Source organism: Delphinapterus leucas, chromosome 3, assembly GCF_059928025.1.
Source record: "Delphinapterus leucas isolate spDelLeu-1000000601 "Yukka" chromosome 3, BTC_Dleu_Yukka2, whole genome shotgun sequence".
NCBI classification, from domain to species: Eukaryota; Metazoa; Chordata; class Mammalia; order Artiodactyla; family Monodontidae; genus Delphinapterus; species Delphinapterus leucas.
The window spans coordinates 64,085,495-64,109,502 of NC_143131.1; the positions used below are offsets into that span (position 1 = coordinate 64,085,495).

Genomic DNA, 24,008 nt, shown 5'->3' on the forward strand with positions numbered 1-24,008 from the left:
ATACATGTATACACTTACATAGGCACAGAGTTCCGGAAGAATAGTTAACAGGTAACAGTGGTTATCTCCAGGGAGGACTTGACCTGGGAATAGCAGCTGGGGAAAGACTTTAACATTTTTGCCATGTGTCTATATTATCTGCTAAAAGCTCGCAATTCATTTTTAAATTAAATGTTGCTAGTTTAAAATCTCTCCTGAGTTTTGCTGAAAGTGGACGAACTGTGAAATTGAGAACAGCTGCTTTCAGTTTTTACTGTCGAGCCCTGATACTGCCCCCTAGCGACTAGTACCCACCACCGCAACGGCTCTCTGCAGTCCTCATAGACTCAGCCTAAACCTGCTTGTCTCACCCATACTCACCTGGTTAATATCAATAATATACGTAGTTGACGCATTAAATAACTGAACTGTTACCTGCTCATACACTCCAATGCTTTCATGGTCGAAAATCTAGGCACCGTGAAGGATGCCTACATTATCTCATGCCTCATTCTTGCCGGACAGGTGAAATAATAGATCATTTGCATTAATTACAATATGCATCCATCATCCTTCCCTTTTTCCCATTTTAAACTTGACAATTACCTGAAGCAAAAGGACTTTTCTAATTTCTCAGTTTTATCTCAAGTGCACCTAATTTTAGCAACTAAATTTGTATTAATTCATCACTTGCTACAGTAATTTCCTTCTTTGCACTTGTTGAAATAGAGGTTGCTGTTCTACATACAAAATTTCCTTGTGCGCTTTTATGTATTTGGGTAAAAGTTTCTGAACTCTACTTCAGGCTTTTTAGTTGTTCTCTAGGCTATTTACTCTTACGTTGTACATTTTTCTAAAGTAATGTTTTCATTATTTTAAAGTCAATGTGTTCTGGGGGTGGTGGTGGGATGAATTGGGAGACTGGGATTGACATATATACACTAATATGTATAAAATGGATAACTAATAAGAACCTGCTGTATAAAAAATAAATATATTAAATTAAAAATTTTTTTAAAGTCAGTGTGTTCTCACTGTAAAGAAAGTTTGGAAAATACGATAAAACATAATGAATAAAATAAAAGCAAGACCTAACTCTACCATCAACAGATAACTACTATTAACACTTCTATTTTCCTCCGGTTTCTCTAATGCCTATTCGCTTTTATACACAGTTTTCACGCTGAATTTTGAAGTCTGTAAAGTACATTTCCACTGTCATATATAAACGTTAAGTGTTTGTCCTTGTTAAATATTGCAAAGATATTATTAGAAACTGTAAGGCATGTTTGGATATAAGGGCAAAGTTCACTTTGAACACACACACACACACACACACACATACACTAATGCAGGGTCAGTATCGGACCCTTCTGTAAATGTCATATTTTGTTCGGATACATACCCACTGCGTGTATATCACACAGGAGGTCACACTTTAGGCTGAAGTTCTTCCAAGAACTGCAAGCCTCCTCGTTCAATAATCTTGTATCCTCGGCCTTTGACAGATATTTGGGCATTGGATGGAATTCTTAGGGGTCTGGCCTAGCGACTTAAGGAAGTAATGATGCACGATCCCAGGCAAGGGAGAAATCAGGGTCGGGGACCCGCGAGGGGAAAAGAAGGGCCGGGCACAGGTAGGTCTGAAACCTGAGCGAGTGGCAGCATTATTATTATTATTATTTTACTTCTGGATGGTTTCACCCATTTTGACAGAACAATCTCGATCACCTTCTCCGCACGCAGGTTCCCAAGCAGCGACAGGCCGGGATCAAAGGCTGGTGGGCGTGTTCCCCGCCCGAGGCCCGCGTTGGACCGCACCGGGGGTGGGGAAACCCACCCCGCGGGAGCAGCGGGTATAAAGAGCCCGGCTGCTGCCGCCGTGCAGCTTCGGGCTTCGCAGGGGGAAACGCTCGCCTCGCCGGTCCTCATCCGTGTTAAGTACCGTCCGTCCGGGACACCACGAAGATGGCACCAGTTGGGGGCAAAAAGGCCAAAAAGGTGAGTCTGCAGGGGACCCAAGGGCGCTGTCCGTCCCGGCCAAAGCTCTGAGTTTCGATCCACAAACCAGCCCCGCATCGCATCTCAGCCGCGGGGAGCGCAGAGGAGCCCTTAGAGCCTGACTGTGACCAGAAGGCCCCCCCGGACTTCTGCTGCAGGACCCCAAGGCGCCTCTGAGTACCCACTCCTGCCCCCTGACCAGAGCGCCCTCTAGAACTATGTGACCCTCAACTCCAGAGCGCCCCCAAAGCGCTGAGACTCCCAACGTCTTGAGCACTCCCCCAAGATGCGGCTCCTAGACCCACAGGTGCCACTTCCCTCCCCCATGGCGGTGGGACTCGGGGTCGCCCTGCTGCGTGCCCCGGACTCCTCTTGGGGTCTGCGCCCGTGCCACCGCGCTCGACCCTTGACGCCCCGCGCTTGCAGGGCAGGGAGGCGCGCGCCCGGGCTCCCACCGTTTCCCGCCCGCGCCCTCACAGGCGCCTAGGGTCTCAGGGCCCCTACCTTGCAGGGTTCTCGCTGCACCCACCAGCCCGCCCCGCCGCAGCCCTAAGGCTCTGGCGTTGTTTGGATGATGTAAATTTTCATCCCGCAGTTTGGTTTCAGCGATCACAGAACTGGGCACCGTGCGGGCCTCGAAAAGACAGTTTCAGAAAAATTAAGCACAATGGCCGTAAGATATTGAGGAAGGACTGTTAATAAGTTTTAAAAATAAAAACCCAGTAACAAGCCCGCCCTTCCCTGGGGACGAGTGTTTCAGTCCAGATTGTGGGCCTTCGTCTAGTTACTGGCGGGGGGGTGCGGGGGGCGGAGATGGATGGATGGATGGATGGATGGATGGATGGATGGATGCACTGAGAGTAGGACTATGGTTAGGAGTGGGAAGAGAAGGACGGAGGGAGTAGGGAATATGCTTGCCCCTTGGGTGTCAAAGCACCCAACTCCATGCCTGGCAGAGGCCCAGGGAATGGCAGCGAAGGAGACAGGGCCAGGCCAACTGTACTCCTGCAGCTGTAAGGACTGTGGGGGCAGGTCCACCTCCCAAATTCATTGCCAGCCACCCCTTTAGAAACGGGCTGTACCTAGTTTCTAAAGGGATGACCCCACTTCAAATTAAAAAGACCTCCACACAAGGAAAAACATTAATTCAATTAATTTTTTTAAATGCCATGCAGCCCCAGGATTTAAGATGCTGAGATGGCAACCGATTATAGGCTGTCACCTGTTCAGTTAGGTGGAGAATTTTGCCAATCCATATATCTACTAAAGGAATAGCTGACGTAGGCTGGAAAGGACGATTCCCATAGAGATTTAAAATTTTTTCTTGGTTTGGCCCGATTTACGTTGCCATAAGTCCTAATCCACTACCCCAGACTCAAACTCACAAAATGAAATATTTTAAAGGATTATTTTAGCAACAGACGGACATAAGATGGGAAGAAAAAAAAAAGTTTCTTTGGTAACCTTGTTTCCATGCCTATGTCACTGTCAAAATATGGACAATAATACTTCTATACTTCTGATTAAAATTAAAACATATGTTACAAAACTAACACATGTTCATTGTAAACAACTAGGAAAACCACTAAGAACAGTGTCTACTACATTTTGATGTATATTCTGCTAGTTTATTGTCTAGGCAAATATGTACTTTTTAAACAAAAAGTCTGATATTACACATATTGCTTTGCAACACTTTTTCACAAACAATATCTTGAGCATTTTCTCATAGCACATTCCATTAAAAAAAAAAGCCACTTAGCTTAGGAACAAGAAAGTCTGAAGTTCAGGTAATTTAAAAATGCAGTAGAATCTAAGAGAGTGTTCTTCCTGATGTAATTGTTCAATAAACTAATGTACAGCGTGGTAATTGAATCACCACTAGCCACTCTGCCACCAAATATCAGATTCTTAGCTATGCTGTGCATTTAAGTGTTGTGCTACTAAAGTTTGAAAACACACACAAGAGTCCAATGAGAGTTGCTAGGTGATTGAATAAAATATCATGAATTACGTCACCCAAATGAAAATTAGTAGCCAGTCATATCTCATTTATTTGACTGTTGTTCATGTTTTTATACAACTGCACCGACTAGCAATATATCTATTTTTCTTGTTAATTGGGTCATAACGATCAAAGTTGTAGTTTTAAAATGTGACTTTTTTTTGGAATTTTATTTTTTTATACAGCAGGTTCTTATTCGTTATCTGTTTTATACATATTAGTGTATATATGTCAATCTAAAAATGTGACATTTAGACACATTGTAATCATGACAGGTATTTGGATTTCAAAATTACATGTGATCAATTCTATATTTTTGTATCTGTTATCTCATGGACTTGTACACTTGACATCTTTTCTATGTGGAAGGGCTATTCAAGAATATATAGCATAGTCCTATTTCACTGCTTTAAGGTAGAAATGTCAGATGTTTCTTTTCTCTGAGCACCAGTTTCAAAATGGTGTGGGAGAGAGGCAGAAGTTGGTGAGGACCTAAGACAGAAAAGCCTACGAATGTCTCTCACAGAATTTGTAACCCTTGTTATATCAGCATTTGTTTTGTCAACCATTATTAGTAATAAATGGAACACAACAGGTAAGTACATTCCAAGTTATTACTTTACACGGCCTTTTCAGGGCTATCCCACCCTCCCCACCCCCATTTAAAATCAAATCTAGATACCATTTAAGGATAAAAGAATCAGGAGGCCATATACACTGCACCTGGAAGACCGTGTATAAATTACTCAGAGACTCTGGACCTTAATTCTTCATTTGTAAAATCAGAGTGACCTAAATTGAATTAGGGTACCTTTTATTTTTAAAGGCTATGAGTTTTTGAAATTAAAAAAAAATGGTTACACTAGAAAATTACTTTCTAAGTCACAAAGCCCTTTAAAAATATTAAGTTCAAAATTTCTCTATTAACACCAGGGTAATTATTGCATAGTACTGTAAATGGAATAGGTATGGAGGTTGGATTAGAAATTAGTTTACAAATATTTTATTTACCTGTCTCTTTCCTGTTCTCTCACTTGTAGAGAGCGGGCTGTGCATACTCATAACTTCCTGGACAGCGTAATGCAGCTGCTATTATGGAAACTGAATTTTAACGCCAGAGACAGAAGTCTTTAATTGACTTGGCCCTCTTTGTGGTAGTATCTCCTTCCTTCTGCCTTCACCAAATATCTTTTGACTTTTCAGTCTCAAAATGCCTTAATAACATTGTATGCCACTTCAACTTCTTTATAAAATATAATCCTCTCTTTAGTTTATTGATAGAATAAGAAGAAAGACTAACAATCACCATTTCAAGAAGGTGTGCTTAAGTATTTATTTGAGGCCTTACAACAAAACCTTTTCATTTAATCCCTCTGAAGATATTTATTCAAACATAACGTCCTCCCACAATATTCTTCAAATACTCTTTAGTGTGTTCGGAAAGACCCCATCCCTGTCACATACACATGGATACACAAACTTTCAATATATTAGCATTCTGGTGATTCTCAATATAGTCACAAATTTCTGTATAAAATAGATATTTTCTGAGAATTCTAAAGAAATCATACTTCTCAAGAATATGATAGCAAAAGTTCTAAAGGTAGAAAATTGTCTCAAAAGTTCAAGTAACAACTTTTCTTCCTCCTCTTCTGTAATTTTAGGGCATCCTAGAACGGTTAAACTCTGGAGAGGTCATGATTGGAGATGGAGGTTTTGTCTTTGCACTGGAGAAGAGGGGCTATGTGAAGGCAGGGCCCTGGACCCCAGAAGCTGCTGTGGAACACCCAGAAGCAGGTTGGTGCACAGCTATATTCTAAGCTCTCATAAAAGACCACTATGTTGACCCAAGTCTAGAAGCATGCCATCAAACAGATACATTCATGCCGTGGTATCCAAATATTTATTATTGCCTGCTGGGCACTGTGCTAGGTACATAAGTACAGGTTTGCCCGTTGGGTAAGTACCAATGGCCCGTTGCTGTCATCTATATCTACCTTTTTCTTTTTTTTTTTTTTTGCGGTACGCGGGCCTCTCACTGCTGTGGCCTCTCCCGTTGTGGAGCACAGGCTCCGGACGCGCAGGCTCAGCGGCCATGGCTCACGGGCCCAGCCGCTCCGCGGCATGTGGGATCTTCCCAGACCGGGGCACGAACCCGTGTCCCCTGCATCGGCAGGTGGACTCTCAACCACTGCGCCACCAGGGAAGCCCTATATCTACCTCTTGTTCGTTGATCCTCACTCTAGATGAGTCTAGAACCTGGCTCACTGCCTTTCTTTGCCCCTCCCTTCTTCAACACTCTAGTTGACTTCAACATCCATACATGTGATCCATCCAGCACTCTTCCTGTTAGTGCCTTGATCTCCTCCTCATCTCCAGCAAACTTTTCCTCCATTCCCACCTTAGCAACCCTCTCCTAGACCTCACCATCGCCAATAGCTGTCCACCTCTAAAATCTCAAGGACAAATACCACATTCTCTGACCACCCCCTCCTATCTTTCCTGCTCACTTTCTCTAGTGCTCCTATTCTTCAATCTCATCACGACTCTGGCTCTACCATTTTAGTGTGTTTTAGCCATTCTCCCCCACAAGTCCACCTTCCCTCCTTAACCCACTGTAAGTTGCATGATACAGCATCAATCATCATCTTGCAGATAAGCCCTCTTCCATTATGTATCTGCCAACTAGTCAAATTCATTGTGTACTAGCGCCACCCTGTTCAACTACCTACCTAACCTGCACCTGCACCCACAAACCTTATTCTCACTTTACTTTTTTGACCACAAATCTTTTATGGACAGGAGGGGAGGTAGGATGCAATCTGAAGGGGATAAATGCTGTCTCTTAGGGCCTCCGTATCAGCCTTAAGGAATAGCGAAGATTTAATCTTTAAAAGGGAGGAATGGGTCACTTTTGCAGGTCCATGGACTTCTGAGGGATGTAGGCTTTCAAGGCTAATGGGTTAATCCACCCATATGTCTTTATTCCAGATCTGAGGGTCCCATTTCTTCCTAATCAGACCCTAACTTTTAGCAATAAAATGCTTTCCCAGTTGAGAACTCTGCTCCCTATGTAATTTAGTCCTGGGCCAAAGCCTCAGTTTTTCTGTTCTCTAGCAACAGGAACTGAGTCTCTTTACATACCACCCAGAAGATCCTCAGACTTTCACACATTGCCTGAAATTGGTGATGACTCACCTGTAGCCTTTCATTGTCTTTCTCCAGTATTTGGTGGTACCGAACAATAGCCATCTAGCTCTGGAGTCCTTATAGTTACTACTTCCCCTGGACCTCTCAAACATGACATAGTGTACCGGCTAGTGCATTCCCTTCCAAGGGTATCTCATCCTAATTCACTACAGGTTGAAGTTTTAATAGTTGTACCCCTAGAGCATGCTGGGAGCTCCATCACCTGGGATGTGTGGGTGCTCATTACTAGCTAGTCAGAAGAAGATCTGACTCTAAAATGATGCCTTCAGAGTTATTTCCCATGACTAGTTCTGGCTTCAACTCTTGCAGGTCAGTCCACTCAGAAAACACATTATGAAGTAGAGAGTTGTGCTCAGGAGTTCTACTCTTGGGAGTGAACTAAGGGAGTGAGGGAAGCAGGACTGGGCAAAGGGAGGACCTGGAACTAAGCTGTGAAGAGTTGTAACAGAGACCCCAGCCAATCCCTCAGGGAGCTCTGGAATTGCACAGGCCCCTCAGAGTTGTCCCAGATTGAGGCAAGGCGGCTAGGTCTTTGTGTTTTCCCCCTAACAGACCAAGCCCTGCACACAAGCTGTCAGCGCTCCCCTCCTCCAGGAGAGGGCTTAATCCTGGGCAAAGGAGTGCCCTTTGGCCTAGGGCACTTCCTAGGAAGGGTCTCAGCCAGGAGCCGTCAGCAACCAACACTTTGAAAGAATTTAAATCTTTCAGAGGAAACCAGAGTTCTCGTGAATATTGTATAAGATAATAAACAGATGTTTTTTACGTTAAAGAAGAGCGTATTCCAATAAACTCAGTGATGAAGGATGGAAATTAACCAAGAACATAAACTGAGAGACAGTAGTTTTGAGAACCAGTACAGACTCTGGATCCAGACAAACTGGATCAGATCCTGACACAGCCACTAGGCTGTGTGGCCTTGGGGAAATTACTTAGCTAAGAAAACTGAGATAATATTGACATCTACCTCATAAAGTTGTTATGAGGATTAAATAAATTATATGTGCAGTGTTCAAAAGAGTGCCTGGCTCATGTTAAACACTACAACTATTCGCTCTTGTTATTAACTTGAGTGAGTTGCTTCCTCTCTTGGTAATATTCTTGGTTGTATTAATCTATTACTGCTAGAGAAGTACAGAAATGTGTTCAAATCACACTGTCCCTAAAAAGTATCCAAAGTAGAAGAGCCATAGTCACACTATGAAACCTAGCAAATGTACACAACTTTTATATTTCCAAATCAATGTAGAAATAATACTGTGTTCTACCCTTAAAAAAAAATGCAATTAGTAAGCTTTGGAAGCTAAACCAACAAGAGTTCTCAAATTTTAGTTTCACCAGCGGAGTTTGTTAAAAATAATAAATTCCCAGACCCCACTTATAGATTTGGTTTCATTAGGTTTGTGACGGGTCCAGGAACCTGCATATTTATAATACTTGTCTCCAAATGATGGCAAGGTAAACCCCACTTTCAGAAGCATTGTGTCGAAGGGATGTAAGGAACACAATGGCATAATTAAGACCTGAGAGTGAGAATTTCTAATATATCTATGGTTTGTTTCTTAAGGTCTGCTTGATGGGTTAAACTCAGAATGAAATATTTCTTGGGCCAAACTGACATTAACGATAAACTACCTTTGCCCAAACTTTGCCATGGAAACAAAATAAGACTGTTGTTTAAACTGCAAATTTCAATTTTGTTAGTCACGTTTACTTTTTTAAAGTCACACATTAGAGGAGCTCAAGAGAAACTGCTCTGATACTGATTTTCTTTGATTTTATTAATGCAGAAACAGCACATTTGATCTCTTGGCCATTTGTGTCTTGAATATTTTGAGCTTATTTACATGTATTGAGCATTTGCTCTACTTTTTCTTCTGTGAGCTCCTTGCTTTCCAAGAATTAATGAAAACTCCATGATACTGAGTCATCAGATTTAATCCTTTCTGCTACAGACTGAAATCCCCTATATTCAACTCTGCCAGTGCCTAGTTCAAACTCTGTCAAACACAGTGGACTACAGGACGCATCAGAAAAGACAAATCTGCTTGTAACTTATCTTCAAAGAACCATTTCATATGACCTTGGATGTATTTAACCTTTTCTGGGGTGGGGGGTGGTGAAATGTGTTTAAAACATTCATGCTCTAAATGAGAGCGGTGGTCATTGTCATGCTACTTTATGCAAATGAATTTGTTTTTGCAGGTGCTTTTCTAATTTTGTCTGGGTAATAACTAGAATTCATATAGACCCTGAAAAGTTTCCCTGTAGACTGGACGGCACCCAAAACACTTTTGTAGGAGTGGTGCCTGGACTTGACTTTTTAGTGCTGGAAGCAGTGAGAAAGGGAAGGTTATGCTACAAGTTTGCAATTCCTTATCCAAGCCCTTTTGGGGCCAAATGCGTCTTAGAATCCAGAATTTGTGGGAATTTTAGAAAGTTAATACATTACATATGCTACATATTGCATAACGCTCTTATTAGGGTCTGAAGTGCTCCCCTACGCCCCATCAAACACATTAATATTCTTTTTGCATCAAAATATATGACTACCCACACTAAATAGGATACAATTATAAATATCCTCACATTAGTTCAGGTGACATTTTGCTGCCAAATGATTTTACTCCAAATTTATTATCGCACTGAAGAAATACTGCAAAGTTTTATTTGACCTTTTAGAGTTTACTGTGGAATTTCAAAGACTTGCATTTCTCAAGTAAGTGTACAAGGTAATATCTATATTCTGTACATATATGTCTGGGTCATAGGTTTTATACATACACACACACACACAAGTTGGTAATATTTAGCTTCTTTGATGCTAAAATAAAACTAGTATAATGAAGAGTGTAAAGCCATAAAATGAATATAATTAATTAGCATAAGTTGTATCATCGTCATGGGAACTAGTCATACCCTATTGTTGGTTAGAGGATGAAAACTCATAGTTTTATGATAAGAAGAAACAGAAAATAGAAATGATATTCAGAAATTACCAGACTAACTCTCCTACTAAAATTTATGCCAAAAGTTGTGGTTCTTGCACTCAGTGGAATCAGCTTTGAATCAGTTTCCCTGGGTCTGGAGGGGTTTGAGGAATCTGAATTTTTAATTGTCCCCAAGTGAGTCTAGTAGGGTCACACTTTGAAAAGCATGGCATTTTTAAGAAGCATGATGGAATAATCAAATCAAATCAAATCTATTAAGAGTGAAAAGGTTGTCTTCACCTTTCTGACTCGCTGCCCTCTGAAAAAATCTGATAAAAGATTATAGACCCTATGAGCACTATACAATGTACATACATGTAAACAATTTGCACACCATTCCAGGGTTTTTGCTTGTTTTTTTTTTTTTTTTTTTTTTACAGCCTCTGGAAATCCATCAAAGGGCCGGCTGGGTGGACTTCTTATTCATAAACCATTCTGTCCCAGATACCAAGTCCGTAGTCCCTTCTCCCTTGCTCCAACCTCGGCACTCTGTGTTTATTTGATTGACTGTATATAAGGTTTCTCAGTTGATTCTGCTGCTAATTAAAACGACTTCGAAACCCCCTAATTCAGGCATGCTTTTAAGTTCCCACTGAGAACGAAAGGTTCCATGATTTTAAAAGCAGAGATTTGGCTTCAAGCTTAGAAACCCATTCTCTGAAATTCAAAAGCTTTTTTGGCCTCACCTTTTTGTCCATTTATAAACAAAAACTCAGCTTCCTATGTTCTTGGCACTCTACTAGGCATCTGGGTTGCAAAGATGCCAAACTAATCTCCAGTCTTAGCTTCTGAAGGGCTAAGAACACCAGTGTCCTAATAATTTCCTAGTGTCTAACGTAGTTGTTCCCAGACCGGCAGACTTTATAAGTCTCTGAAATTTCAAAATAAATTTTAGGGTTCGATATACGACTGTTGGTTTCTTACTCTGTCCAGCCACTTCTCCTGACAAAAACAAAACACCATCTAAGTCTCAATATCATTTTACAGAAGAAACATTCTCCTGCTCTCTTAGAATGGTGATTCTCAACAAAACTGAAAATAAGAATCAGCTGGGAAAACTTTTAAAAAAATTGCTTGTGCCTTACCCCAAACCAATTAAATTAGAATATATGTGGATTTGACACTAACATTCATGATTTTTGAAAAGCTTGCAGGGTATCTAATGGGCAACCAAGGTTTAGGACCACTATTTTAGAGCAAAGCATAACTCTTTAAATTGCATACATTTGATTATATGGGAAAAAAAAAAAAAAAAGAAACCTCCCACCATATTTCCTCCAGCCAACGAAAGCTTCGCCACATGGTATTCACCCATGAACCTAGATGGCGAACATTTCTCCGACACTTATTCCACTCTACTACCAGAATTATCTTTCAGAAACACTGAGTTGGGCTTCCCTGGTGGTGCAGTGGTTGAGAATCTGCCTGCCAATGCAGGGGACACGGGTTTGATCCCTGATCCGGGAGGATCCCACATGCCGTGGAGCAACTAAGCCCGTGCACCACAACTACTGAGCCTGTGCTCTAGAGCCTGTGAGCCATAACTACTGAGCCCACATGCCACAACTACTGAAGCCTGTGTGCCTAGAGCCCGTGCTCTGCAACAAGAGAAGCCACTGCAGTGAGAAGCCCGTGCACCACAGCGAAGAGTAGCCCCTGTTCGCCGCAAGTAGAGAAAGCCCGCACGCAGCAACAAAGACCCAATGCAGCCAAAAATACATAAATAAAATAAATTAAAAACAAAAACACTGATACCTGTGGTCTGGCACCTAGACTCCTTGGGATGATGTGCTAGGCTGTTTTACACTCTGACAGCCCACCTTTCCAAGTGCATCTCCCACCACTTCTCCAGCATATCCTCAACTCCGGCCACTCGGACTGCTTGTCACTCCCCCAAATGCCAAGACTTTTCTTGCCTCCTTGTCTTTGCTCAGGCTGTTCCCTCTCTAGGGAATGCCCTTCCCCATCTTCTCTGCCTGGCAAAAGCACTGAGATGATTCCTCCTCTGTGGGACCTCCCTCTTCCCTTCACCCCACATCCATGGCAGAGATAATCTCTTCCTCCTGGCAAGAGACTCCAGATCCACCTCTCATTTGCCCCCAGGATGAGCAAATGCCAGGCAACCAGGAATTTAAGCAGATATTTTCATAGTTGTTTATCTGAGAGCCTTTTGAAAGCATCACAGACTAATAAACTGTTAACAATGAATGCCTTTCCCTCATTCAATCTCCCAGTTCGCCAGCTTCATCGAGAATTCCTCAGAGCTGGATCGAATGTCATGCAGACCTTCACCTTCTACGCCAGTGAAGACAAGCTGGAGAACAGGGGAAACTATGTTGCAGAGAAAATATCCGTGAGTAACACCACACGTGGCGCTCTTAGAAGGACACAGTAGACATGCGTGTCATTACCAACCTCTCATAGAGAAAAGTGTTGAGCCTCTTTAGAGTTCTGTTTTGTTTTAAACAATACAGAAACGAGATATGTGTAAATAATATTCTTAGGTTTTAGCTAGCGTCCCTCAAATTAACAGAAAGGCATTTAATGAAGCAGATCAAAGAAGTATTTAACTATTAATGATTCTTTCAGTCTCTTGACTAAGTTGCTGAAGGAGTACCCTTACAAACTCTTACATCTTTTTTAAAAATTAATTTTATTGATTGATTGATTGATTTTATTTTTGGCTGCATCAGGTCTTCGTTGCTGCCCGCGGGCTTTCTCTAGTGGCGGCGAGCATGGGCTACTCTTTGTTGCAGTGCGCGGGCTTCTCATTGCGGTGGCTTCTCTTTGTTGAGGAGCACGGGCTCTAGGCGCTCGGACTTCAGTAGTTGTGACACGCAAGCTCAGTAGTTGTGGGTCGTGGGCTTAGTTGCTCCGCGGCATGTGGGATCTTCCCGGATCAGGGCTCGAACCCGTGTCCCCTGCATTGGCAAGCGGATTCTTAACCATTGAGCCACCAGGGAAGTCCGAAACTCTTACATCTTTACAATTTGTTAATGTGACACAGTATAGGAGAAAGGTCATATGTGCCAGGAGTCAGTGAACCTAGAATCTTCCAGGCTCAGCTACAATCAACTGTGTGACGTTGGGCAAAGCATTTAGTTATCCCATCAAATCAGCAATTTCTTCATCTCTAAAATGAAAAAGGAATTCTAAAGTTACATGAGTCTTTGTGATCTATCGTACTGGGGTTTTTTGAGGACAAGCATCAATTTATATTGCTTAAATAATTAGAAAAGACCTTACTTGTGATACATGTATCTGTTGAGAAAATATATAATGACAAAAAGTCATGAATTCTGTAGTAATTTAAATTGAATTTTATTCTTGTTAATCCTAAAAGTAAATCATTATCATCATCACCACTATTTGCTGGGTATTCTTCTAAGTGCAGCTTAGGCATTGGAAGATACCAGATCCTTTTATGTAAAGACTTTTACCCACTCACAGATCTTTGGTATAATGTAATATCCTAAATACCATCATTAGATTATTTTTTTTAATCACTGTTATTGGCAGTGTTGTTACTGCAAATTGCTCAACTCCATAAAGCATTGAACTATTCCATCACTGTCGTTTTCTGGAATAAAATCACTATTGTAACATACAACTGAGATTTGGACATTTGAATAACAATTTTGCTTCAATTTCACATGAAAATGTAGATGTATCATAAATTCATCCACTTTAGGGGCAGAAAGTCAATGAAGCTGCTTGTGATATTGCCCGGCAAGTGGCTGATGAGGGAGACGCCTTGGTGGCAGGAGGCGTAAGCCAGACACCTTCGTACCTTAGCTGCAAGAGGGAAACTGAAGTCAAAAAAGTCTTCCAGCAACAGTTAGAGGTCTTCATGAAGAAGAACGTGGACTTTTTGATCGCAGAGGTAAACATATACGATCTAAGATGAGACGAGTACACTTAGGACATTTTCTCTGCCTTTTACTCTCACGAGGACCATGTGGGGTTAGGCACCAGTCATGACTAGTAGCTGTAATATTTAGTTTTGAAATGTTTTTCCAATTTAGGGCTTCAACTAAATGTGAGTCAGTTAATGTAACATAGTGTTCTTCAAACCTGTGGGCTGTAAGTTGCTGAAATCGCCATTCTATTCTGTTTTAAAAATGTTAATGGGTCACAACTCAAGAGTTTGAAAAACACCCATCTGAGGATAATTAAGTTAATACACAGTAGGATAAGTTTTCAAATTATTTGGGAAGAAACAAGATTAAAAGTTTCTTGACTTTAACTTATTTCAGTATTTTGAACACGTTGAAGAGGCTGTATGGGCAGTTGAAGCCTTGAAAGCATCTGGAAAACCAGTGGCAGCGACCATGTGCATCGGCCCAGAGGGAGATTTACACGGTGTGGCCCCCGGCGAATGTGCAGTGCGCCTGGTGAAAGCAGGTGATGATGCGTTCTGACCAGTTTGCAATTAGTGTGTCTATTTTTAAAATTTATTTATTTATTTTTATATTTATTTTTGGCTGTGTTGGGTCTTCATTTCTGTGTGAGGGCTTTCTCTAGTTGCGGCGAGCAGGGGCCACTCTTCATCGCGGTGCGCGGGCCTCTCACTATCGCGGCCTATCTTGTTGCGGAGCACAGGCTCCAGACACGCAGGCTCAGTAGTTGCGGCTCACGGGCCTAGTTGCTCCGCGGCATGTGGGATCTTCCCGGACCAGGGCTCGAACCCGTGTCCCCTGCATTGGCAGGCAGATCCTCAACCACTGCGCCACCAGGGAAGCCCCTAGTGTGTCTTTTAAATGACATACAAATGCAGGTCCATCTATGAATCACTATATACTATTTTTGTTACAGGAAAAAAATGTTAAAAAAAAAAATACATACACAGACATACCAGCCTTTTGAAATGGGCAATTAGACCTATGCTGAAGGTTTAACACCTGGAAATGAGAAGAATTTTAGTAAATCAAAAGGAACATTAGGAAAAATTATGTTTTATTTTAAATTATCTAAAGTTGAAGTCTTTAGACATTAATAACTTTTAAGTCAGTTGCCCTCTTTGCCAAAGTTTTTCCATTCTTATAAATTACTGGTATGTTTTACTTTTTGTAATTGGTATAATAAATTTTCAAATCCTTTGATGTGAGACATGGAGCACCTAATTTATCTTTTTATATAATTTCCATTCCTAGTATTGGGTCTCATTTCAATTAGGGAAAATTCACAGACTGTTTTCAAAGCTGCCTCATTTTCAACCTGAGGAATAACACAGTGTCCGTGGAAGAGTCTGACTCACTCTGTGGAACAGAGATTTTGATTGGCTAATTGTTTAATTTCTCATCTTTATCCAACTCCTAATATTTCATGAAAGTCACTTCATACTTGTCACTAATAATAATTATTTAGGTTTAGGAATGACATTGTAGAATCCTAATTTTTTATTATACATATTAGAAATGGGGGGAGAAACCAAACTAGTATGTTTCAAAAAGATCAGAGGAGGCCCTCATCATCCCAACTGTTAATTGGCAGGGATTCTTCGCCTGCATCTACTCCTTCCCCTGCCGGTCTGTTCAGAGTGAGTGGCCACAATGCTTGACCTCACTGTACCCTGTTTATATCCTTCACAGAACTCCCCAGTTATCTCATTAGTTTATGTCTTGAATGTCTGGATCTCTCACTTGATTGTAAAATCCCAGAGGGCAGAGACTATGTCTGCTTGACTCAGCACTGAGTACCGTGTGCCCAGCACAGCACCCAGCACATGATAGGTCCTTAGTCAATATCCATCTCACAAATCTAGTCCATCTTCCAATGTTAGTTCAACTTCCGTGTGCCCTTACATAGTCATCCCTACCCCAAATAATCACTTCCTCCTCTCAGCAGCTGTGTCGCACATTTAGAGTATCCTCAGATGACATTTTCTAATCTGTGAGACCGTTAATAGGGTTCTGCAGTTACACACAGATAGAAAATGCTGTGTTAAGCCAAGTTAAGCAGCCTCTTGGCTGCAGAACTTCTCAGAGGCTTTGACGTGTTCGTGTATACTGGCAGTCTCCAGGAAGGGACTACAGTAAATAACTACTGCCCAATTTAATGGATCATAGAACCTTGTTTTCATAGAGCAAACCTTGGGAAGCCCTGTGCTAAGTTATAAAATCTTTGGTGTCCTTTATTTATATTTCTCTAAAACCCCTTACAAGGACCTTTATACCTAATAGACATCAATAAATAGCCAAGATGTGATTACTTCATTAATGTAATGATATCTAGCAAGGAAAGAGAAACTGTGGCTCCAGGACACCAGGAAGGATGGACGGATAGACAGACAGATGGACGGAAGGAAGGAAGGAAGGAAGGAAGGGAGGGAGGGAGGGAGGGAGGAAGGGAGGGAGGGAGGGAGGAAGGGAGGAAAAGAAAGGGAAAGAAAGAAAGAAAGAAAGAGAAAAGAAGAAAAAGGTAGTCAAGACCCAAATGACTCTGTTCAGTAAGCTGTTGAATATACCAGTCTGGAACCCAGTAGAAAGGTCAGGGTTAGAGAGAGAAGCTTGGGAGAGGTCTGGATATAGATGGTATTGAGAGCCTGGGGCTGAAAAAGAAGTGTAGATGCAGAAGAGAAGATGGCTCAGTGGGATCCTGGGACACTACAGGACTGAAAGGTTTAGCCTTGAGGAGGGGTCAGCACATAACACTCAAAAAAAAGCAGCCAGGGAGGTAGGGGCAACACTCAGAGAGCGGGGGAAGTTCTCAGAAGCCAAGAGAAGGGGAGTATCGATGAAGGAGAGAGTGCCACGAGGTTGAATGCTGCCGAGACGTTGAGTAAGATGAGAAGAGAGAAGCGACGACTAGGTTTGGCAAGACTGAGGTCATCGGTGCCTTTAACAAAAACTGATGCAGAGGAATGACGGGCAGTGAGGCCAGGTTGGAACAAAAATGAAGAGCGAACTGCAGGCCCAGGCCAGTGAGGACCGCTAAGACGCCTGCCGCTGAACACTGGAGGTCACAGCGTGCAGCGTCAGCTCTGCTGCTCCTGGAATCTGGATGTTGGTGCCGCCCTCACTGTGGCCAGAATGAATCTCTCCTTTCCTTGTTCTTGGCGCCCCTATATCCCAGCTACAAAATCCTAGGCCACGAGTTCATCAAAAACGTCCTTTTTGTCGGACAACCCAAGTGTCCAACTAATGAATGGATGAGCAAAATGTGGTACGTACGTGCAATGGAATATCATTCAGCCATAAAAAGGAATGAAATTCTGACACATGCTTCAACAGGGATGAGCCTTGAAAACACTGTACTAAGTGAAATAAGCCATTCAGGAAAGGACACATATTATATGATTTCACTTGTACGAAAGTTTCGGAAAAACCGTTTCCTAAATTACACTCTGCTGTTATGCCCAAGAAACTTAATAATATTATTAAATTGGCCTGATAAAAGGAAACATTGATTTATTCCTCAGATGAGTCGTAACCACAGGTGCCATGGGGCAGCTGGGAGTCGTGAAAAATTATCATGCTTTGCAAATATAATGTCAAAGATTGAAAAAATGGCTACTAAAATTTGAAGTTAAAGAACAGTCCAATAATGATTTTTTTAAATGACTACTAAAATTTGTAGTTATAAAAACCTCTAATAATGATTATATTTTTCAAAAAATGATGGACAGCCAAGTGTGCATAAACGACACTTCAATTATAGCTGACTCTTCAAAGCACTGTTCTCAGAAATCATTCTTGCCCAAGGGTAAGATAAGTTTGCAGGGACCCAGTGCCATACTTCCAATTCACCATTCCAAATAAAAGCTCTCTGAGTGAGAGGAGAGTCGGGCCCACTGGTACCTGGTGAATCCCTAAAGCTCAAATGTTCTTCCCACTTGCAGGAGCTTCCATCGTTGGCGTGAACTGCCATTTTGACCTCACAACTAGCTTACAAACAGTGAAGCTCATGAAAGAAGGCCTGGAGGCCGTGGGACTGAAAGCCCACCTGATGAGTCAGCCCTTGGCCTACCACACTCCCGACTGCGGCAAACAGGGATTTATCGACCTGCCAGAATTCCCCTTCGGTAAGACAGACGTTTTATAAATCATCTCAGGGTCTTTATGTTTGACAAATTCCAAAGAAATCTCTAGCCATAGAGCTTTATCATGTAAAGTAATGGCTGCATATCTCCTCATATCTTGCCCCCAGCTTCTCTCCTTGCAACCCAAAATTTTTAAATTAGACATTGGGAAAAGACAGGACCGGCAAGCAAAAAAGACCTCTGAACTTAAATGTAAAATCAAAGGTGAGTCAACGCCTAGGTAGACAACCAATTCGTCATACCTGAAGTTGGCAGAAAGGACGCCCTCCTGGGTAGGATCAGCAAAGATTCTGTTTCTGGTTCCAGCTCTGTTGCTAAGTTGCAGAACCTTAGCAAAATTTCTTAGTTCTCCCAGATCTTAATTTTCTCATCAGAAAAAATAAGTCGTTTAGACCAAGTTATCGCCAAGATACTTTTCTCCTATTCTGAATGTTGCTCAGATATTCTAGCAATATCTGAGTTTGGGGGGCAGAGGGAAGTTACCATCATTGGGTTACTGTGTAACAGATTTGAATGAAGAGACCAAGCAGATGAAGGGGGAGAATACTTGCAGTCTGGGAAGAGGGATAAAGCATGTGTGGGAAGTGGGGGTGAGTCTACCTGGAGAATCAAGCCACGGGTGAGCAGGGCCAGACCCTGGCCAGCCTCCTATTTCATTCTAAGGTCCTTACCCCGTATTCTAGAGGGACCCTGGAAAATAATCAGTCTAGAAGAACCACAGAAGAAGAACGGCAAGGCATTTGTGGTATTTATTGCTGTAGAACAAATTATTGCAAAATTTAGTGGCTTTAAACAACAAATATTTATTATATCTCAAGTTGCTGTGGGTCATGAATTTGGGAGCAGCTTAGCTCAGAGTCTCTTAATACGTTGCAGTCCAGACTCTAGCGAGGGTTATAGTCATCTGAAGGCCTGATGGGAGCTGGGGGATCTACTTGCAGGCTCTCTCAGTTGGCTGTTGGGAGTCAGGGTCAGTTTTTTCTGTCTGTTGACTGGAGGCCTCAGCTCCTTAGCTCATGGGCTTTCCGCTGTGGTATCTGAGTGTTCTCACGACGCTGCAGCTGGGCTGAACGTTCCAGGAGAGAACAAGGCAGAAAACATAACGCCTCTTATGACCTAGCCTCAGAAGTCACAAACCATCCCTTCTGCCATATTCTATTGGTCTCACAGACCAACCTGACATAATACAGGAGGGTCCACACAAGGGTGAGAACATCAGAGGGCAGAGAACATTGGGAATCATCTTGAAGTCCGGCTGTCACAGTATTTAAAATTGGATATGTCAATGCAAAATAGCTAATAGTTTTTAAGAGTTAGGAACTAAATGTTGACAACTTATCTAACTCATTTATTGAAAATTACACATTTATTATAGCTGTTTGTTTTGAATATATTTTTTTAATTTAAGCAGAGTGTCATTTATTACAGGACTGGAGCCCAGAGTTGCAACCAGATGGGATATTCAAAAATACGCCAGAGAGGCCTACAACCTTGGGGTCAGGTACATAGGTGGGTGCTGTGGATTTGAGCCCTACCACATCAGGGCGATTGCAGAGGAGCTGGCCCCGGAAAGGGGATTTTTGCCACCAGCTTCAGAAAAACATGGCAGCTGGGGAAGTGGTTTGGACATGCACACCAAACCCTGGATTAGAGCAAGGTAAGAACCTTAAACTGTATTTGCCAAACCAAACTCATTTAGATTATGAATATGTCCAAATGAGGTCATTACAAAAACTGCGGCTATTTGCTGTGTAATGGTAAAGAATCAGTTATCCTCTTTAAATTCTCTCATAGAGATGTTTATAATGTAGCTTTACAGAGTGACTTTTGGGGAAAGCTTTAAGAATATAGAATATAAATCATGTAAGTTGCAACAAAGTGTGATTTCACATTCTAGGAAAGCACCGTCCATGTGGTGGACACTAACAGTGAATCAGTTGTTAGGATTTAAGTACAGCAAATATTAATTGCCCGTTCTGTGCCAAGCACGAAACTTAGAGCTGGGAAGACAGTGGTGAATGAGATAAAACATGTCTTTACCCACAGAGTTTACATTCCAGTGGGGAAGAGGAACAATAAACAGAGTTTCACATCAGGCTATGTGCAGGGCACTAGGAATATAGAAATGAAAGGCTGTGGTCCCTGGCTAAGAGAATCGTGCGGTCTACTGGGGAAAATGGAGAAGAAAGCTGATGTAGTTAACTGCTTGAGTAGAGGCATGGATAAAAAAGTAACAATGAAGAGAAGAGAATAACTATCTCCACCTAATAGATAATTTAGAAGAAGGGACGTTGGGGCTGGATTTTGAAGAGCTGAGTAGGCTTCCACGGGATAAAGAAGGGGGTGGAGGATGCACCCCAAGCAGAGGGAGCAGTTTCCCTCTGTTCAGTGAACATTAGTTGAGCACAACTATGTCAGACACCGTTGTGGTTGCTGAGGGAGCATGTTGGACAAGGCACAGGCCTGTCCCCAACGAGGTAACAGTCTAGTAGGCAGAGAAATAAACAGCTAAGTTCAAACTGGTATGGTAAGTTAAGGATGAAGATGTGCACAGGTTCTGTGGAGTCTGTACTAATGGCCCACAGGGGGAAAGGTGGGAAGGTTGGTGAAGAATTTCTTACAGAGCTAACACCAGAGCTGAATTTCGAAGGACGAATTAGGTTGCCAGACTGGAGAACAGCCTAGAGGGAAGCACTGAGAGGTGGCAAGAGAACAAGGTGCTGAGAAACTAGAAGTTTGAGAATATTGGATTCAGAATTTGGTAAAGACACAGGTCAGGAACAGGAGGTGGCCTTTGTTCATGCTCATGAGGTTGAGATGACCTCATCCCAAGGCAATGAGGAGCCTGGAGGGTCTCAAGTGGTCCGAGACAAAGTTAGATTTGCAAGTTTTAGTAGCCTCGAGACAGGGAAACCTGTGAGGAAATCTCTGCTGGAAGATACCAAACATGGTGAGGCCTGAACTAGGAGACAAGGGAAATAGAAAGGAGGCTGGGGTGGGATCCTCAGGGTGAGAGGTGCAGAAGCAACATGGGCTTTGGGGAGAGCAGCAAATGTGGGCTCAGCTGGCTCAGGAAGTAGAGTGCCAGAAAGTGAGGATGGAGAGGTAGGGTAATTTGGATAGAAAATGTCCCTATTCTAAACTCTTAGCTTTTGAACCTATGTGTATGTAAAAAGAAGAAATTCAAAGTAACTTTAGACCTACAGATTCTGAAAGAAAAGGATAAATGTGTTTCAATGGACACACTCTCAAGAGCCCAAAGACAGCTCTACAGGGGTGTATTAGCTCTGCAACCTAGAGAGGGAAGCTCAGGGAGAAGTCTCCTGCTGTGTGTTTTGTTCCCCCAGGGCCAGGAAGGAATACTGGGAGAATCTTCGGATAGCCTCAGGCAGGCCGTACAACCCTTCTATGTCAAAGCCGGATGCCTGGGGAGTGACCAAAGGAACAGCCGAGCTTATGCAGCAGAAAGAAGCCACGACCGAGCAGCAGCTGAGAGAGCTCTTTGAAAAACAGAAGTTCAGATCTGCATAATAGCCTTAGCGGAACCCATTTTCAGTGACCTCCTCTATGCTTGGAAGTCTATGTTTGGGCCTCAGTTCCTCTATGTTTGGGCCACAGTTCCAAAAATAAGGAAAAGATGGTTAAAAGGCAATGCTTATATGAACCCCAGCCTACATGTAACAAAACAATTACAAATAGTACTTGACAATTTTGAAAAGTATATATTTATAACTTGAAAGCAAAATAAATACGAAGCAAATATTAAACAGGCTTACTAAGCACCCACCATGTACACGGTATTAAGGAAATCACTGTGGCCAAGGAAAAGTAATTTGGACATTAGTCCCACTTCAAGAAGTTTGCAGGCTAGTAAGGAAGATGAGATGTGAGCTGTCATAAATGGCTCAGCAACCAGACAGGGACAGACAAAGTGCTATAGGAAAGTGACTTCCAAGCTCTTCTGAAGATGACCCTTCATAAGAAACACAATTTATATTGATATAATGACCCAGTAAAGTACATGTACAACCATTGAAATAAAATGTGATCCATTCTGGTATTTTTTATGCCACTCCTTTCTGTCCTATTTCATTAATAAAATACTATGCTGGTTAAGACCCCTCAAATTGATTTTATGACCCATTAATGAGTTTTGACCCACAGATTGAAAAACACTGCTATGGGACACCAGCTATGGGGACTTTGCTATTCCTTTAAGTTTTTTCTTAGAAAATCAGTCCTATGGGACCTGATCAGTAAATATTCAAAGCTCAGAGTTCCAGAGTTGTTCCCTCACTTTTCTGGCCCATTTCTACCACTAAGAAGCATTCAGACCAATGGGGAGGCTGAGAAGGGATGGGTACCCAGGCTCTCTCCATCTTTTTCTAGGCTGGATCCACCTAAATACCTCCCTTCAGTAAGGCTGGGGAGCAATGGTCTTGTGTTACTTTTGTAGCTTTAAAAAATATATAATAAAGAAAAAGAGATTCTCCAAACTCTATCTGGGGTTCCTAGATTGAGAACTATATTTTTACCTGGTAGTATCTACTCTGAAAGCTCAAGCCTGAAGATGTAAGAGCATTAGAATAAACATGGCTACTCGATGTATTAGGAAAGAGTTCATGCTTCTTTCTAAACATTCATGGATTGGTATAGCTGTTTGGAAAGTCTAATCTCTTCAGCTATTAAAATAAAAGGAGCAATGAGACTTATCTTGGATGTATTTGAATCTTATTTCTGTTCTATAATTTGCTAAGTCTTGTATAACCTCAGTTTCTATTTAAAAAGACACAAGCATGCTAGAGTTTTAAAGGACAAGGCAGCAGTATTTAAAGGGAAAAGAAACTTCCAGAATTTCTTTTCAAATCAGCACGACTCTCAGAGGTTGCATATGGCTGAGGTGAAATAAGAAAAGAGTGAAAGTCACTTTTTTTTTAACCAATTGCTATCTACCATTTTTCATTTTCAAATCAGGTTCAATATTTAATACTTTCATTCATAGGTAATAGATACCTTTATTCAACCTACTACTGTGTAAGATGGGTGCCCCTTTAATATTCTTTTCAGAACTTGTATTGCCATACAAAACACTGTAACCCCTAATTTTTCTTATATCTTTTGATTTTAAAAATGTTTCCCTCAAGAGGAAATATACATACTGAAGGTACACTGGAATGAAACTGTATGTCAACAGTGACTCCTAGTGGCATATTTCATATTTTTAAAAAGTTTTTTTGAAATTCGTCCCTCCACCAAGTGCATTCATTTTATTTCCAGAAATCTTGTTCATTAAAAGGGAAATTTCATTCAATACCTATAAGCTTCCTTGTGTTAAACAGACATTTCTCACTGGTAAAGATATTTTTATGGAATCAGAGCCAGAGAGACCTTAGAGATCCAGAGTCTAAACTCTCCCTTTTAAGGGTAAGATTCCAAAGGCAGGATGTCAAGTCAGGAAGAATTTCTTATTAGTCCAAAGCTACCAGGAAAGATGGCTTTAGCTTGGATTCTTGGTAGAAGGAGAATGGAACCAGGACAGATGGTTCACAAAACTATGGAGTTCATCCTCCTGCCAGGAAATAGAGATCCCTGCACTCCTCAGAGTCGATGTAAACTCACTGAGTAAACTGCTTGCAGTTTATGACCTGATACTTATTCACACTGTAGCAAAGCGCCTTTGAGTAAGGGAGCCAAGCCAATGCAGACCTATTAACGGAGACAGAACTGGACAGGAAGGGATCAAAAACTTCAGTTCCCAATTTCTCCAGAGGGGGGCAGCAAAGCA

The 24,008-nt window shown here is 41.8% G+C and overlaps 1 protein-coding gene and 1 pseudogene across 1 annotated transcript; one reads left to right on the forward strand and one right to left on the reverse strand.

The window, feature by feature from the left end:
- Window positions 1-1,478: 1,478 nt before the first annotated feature.
- LOC149749581 (uncharacterized) lies at window positions 1,479-4,554 on the reverse strand (annotated as a pseudogene).
- Window positions 4,555-4,566: 12 nt separating this feature from the next.
- Window positions 4,567-23,182, forward strand: BHMT (betaine--homocysteine S-methyltransferase). The gene is made up of 9 exons (XM_089908567.1): window positions 4,567-4,580; window positions 5,026-5,062; window positions 5,650-5,782; window positions 12,417-12,535; window positions 13,874-14,065; window positions 14,439-14,586; window positions 18,023-18,205; window positions 19,652-19,880; window positions 21,571-23,182. The coding sequence occupies exons 1-9, from the start codon at window positions 4,567-4,569 to the stop codon at window positions 21,752-21,754; spliced, it is 1,239 nt and encodes a 412-aa protein (XP_089764693.1). The 3' UTR covers window positions 21,755-23,182.
- Window positions 23,183-24,008: the final 826 nt, after the last annotated feature.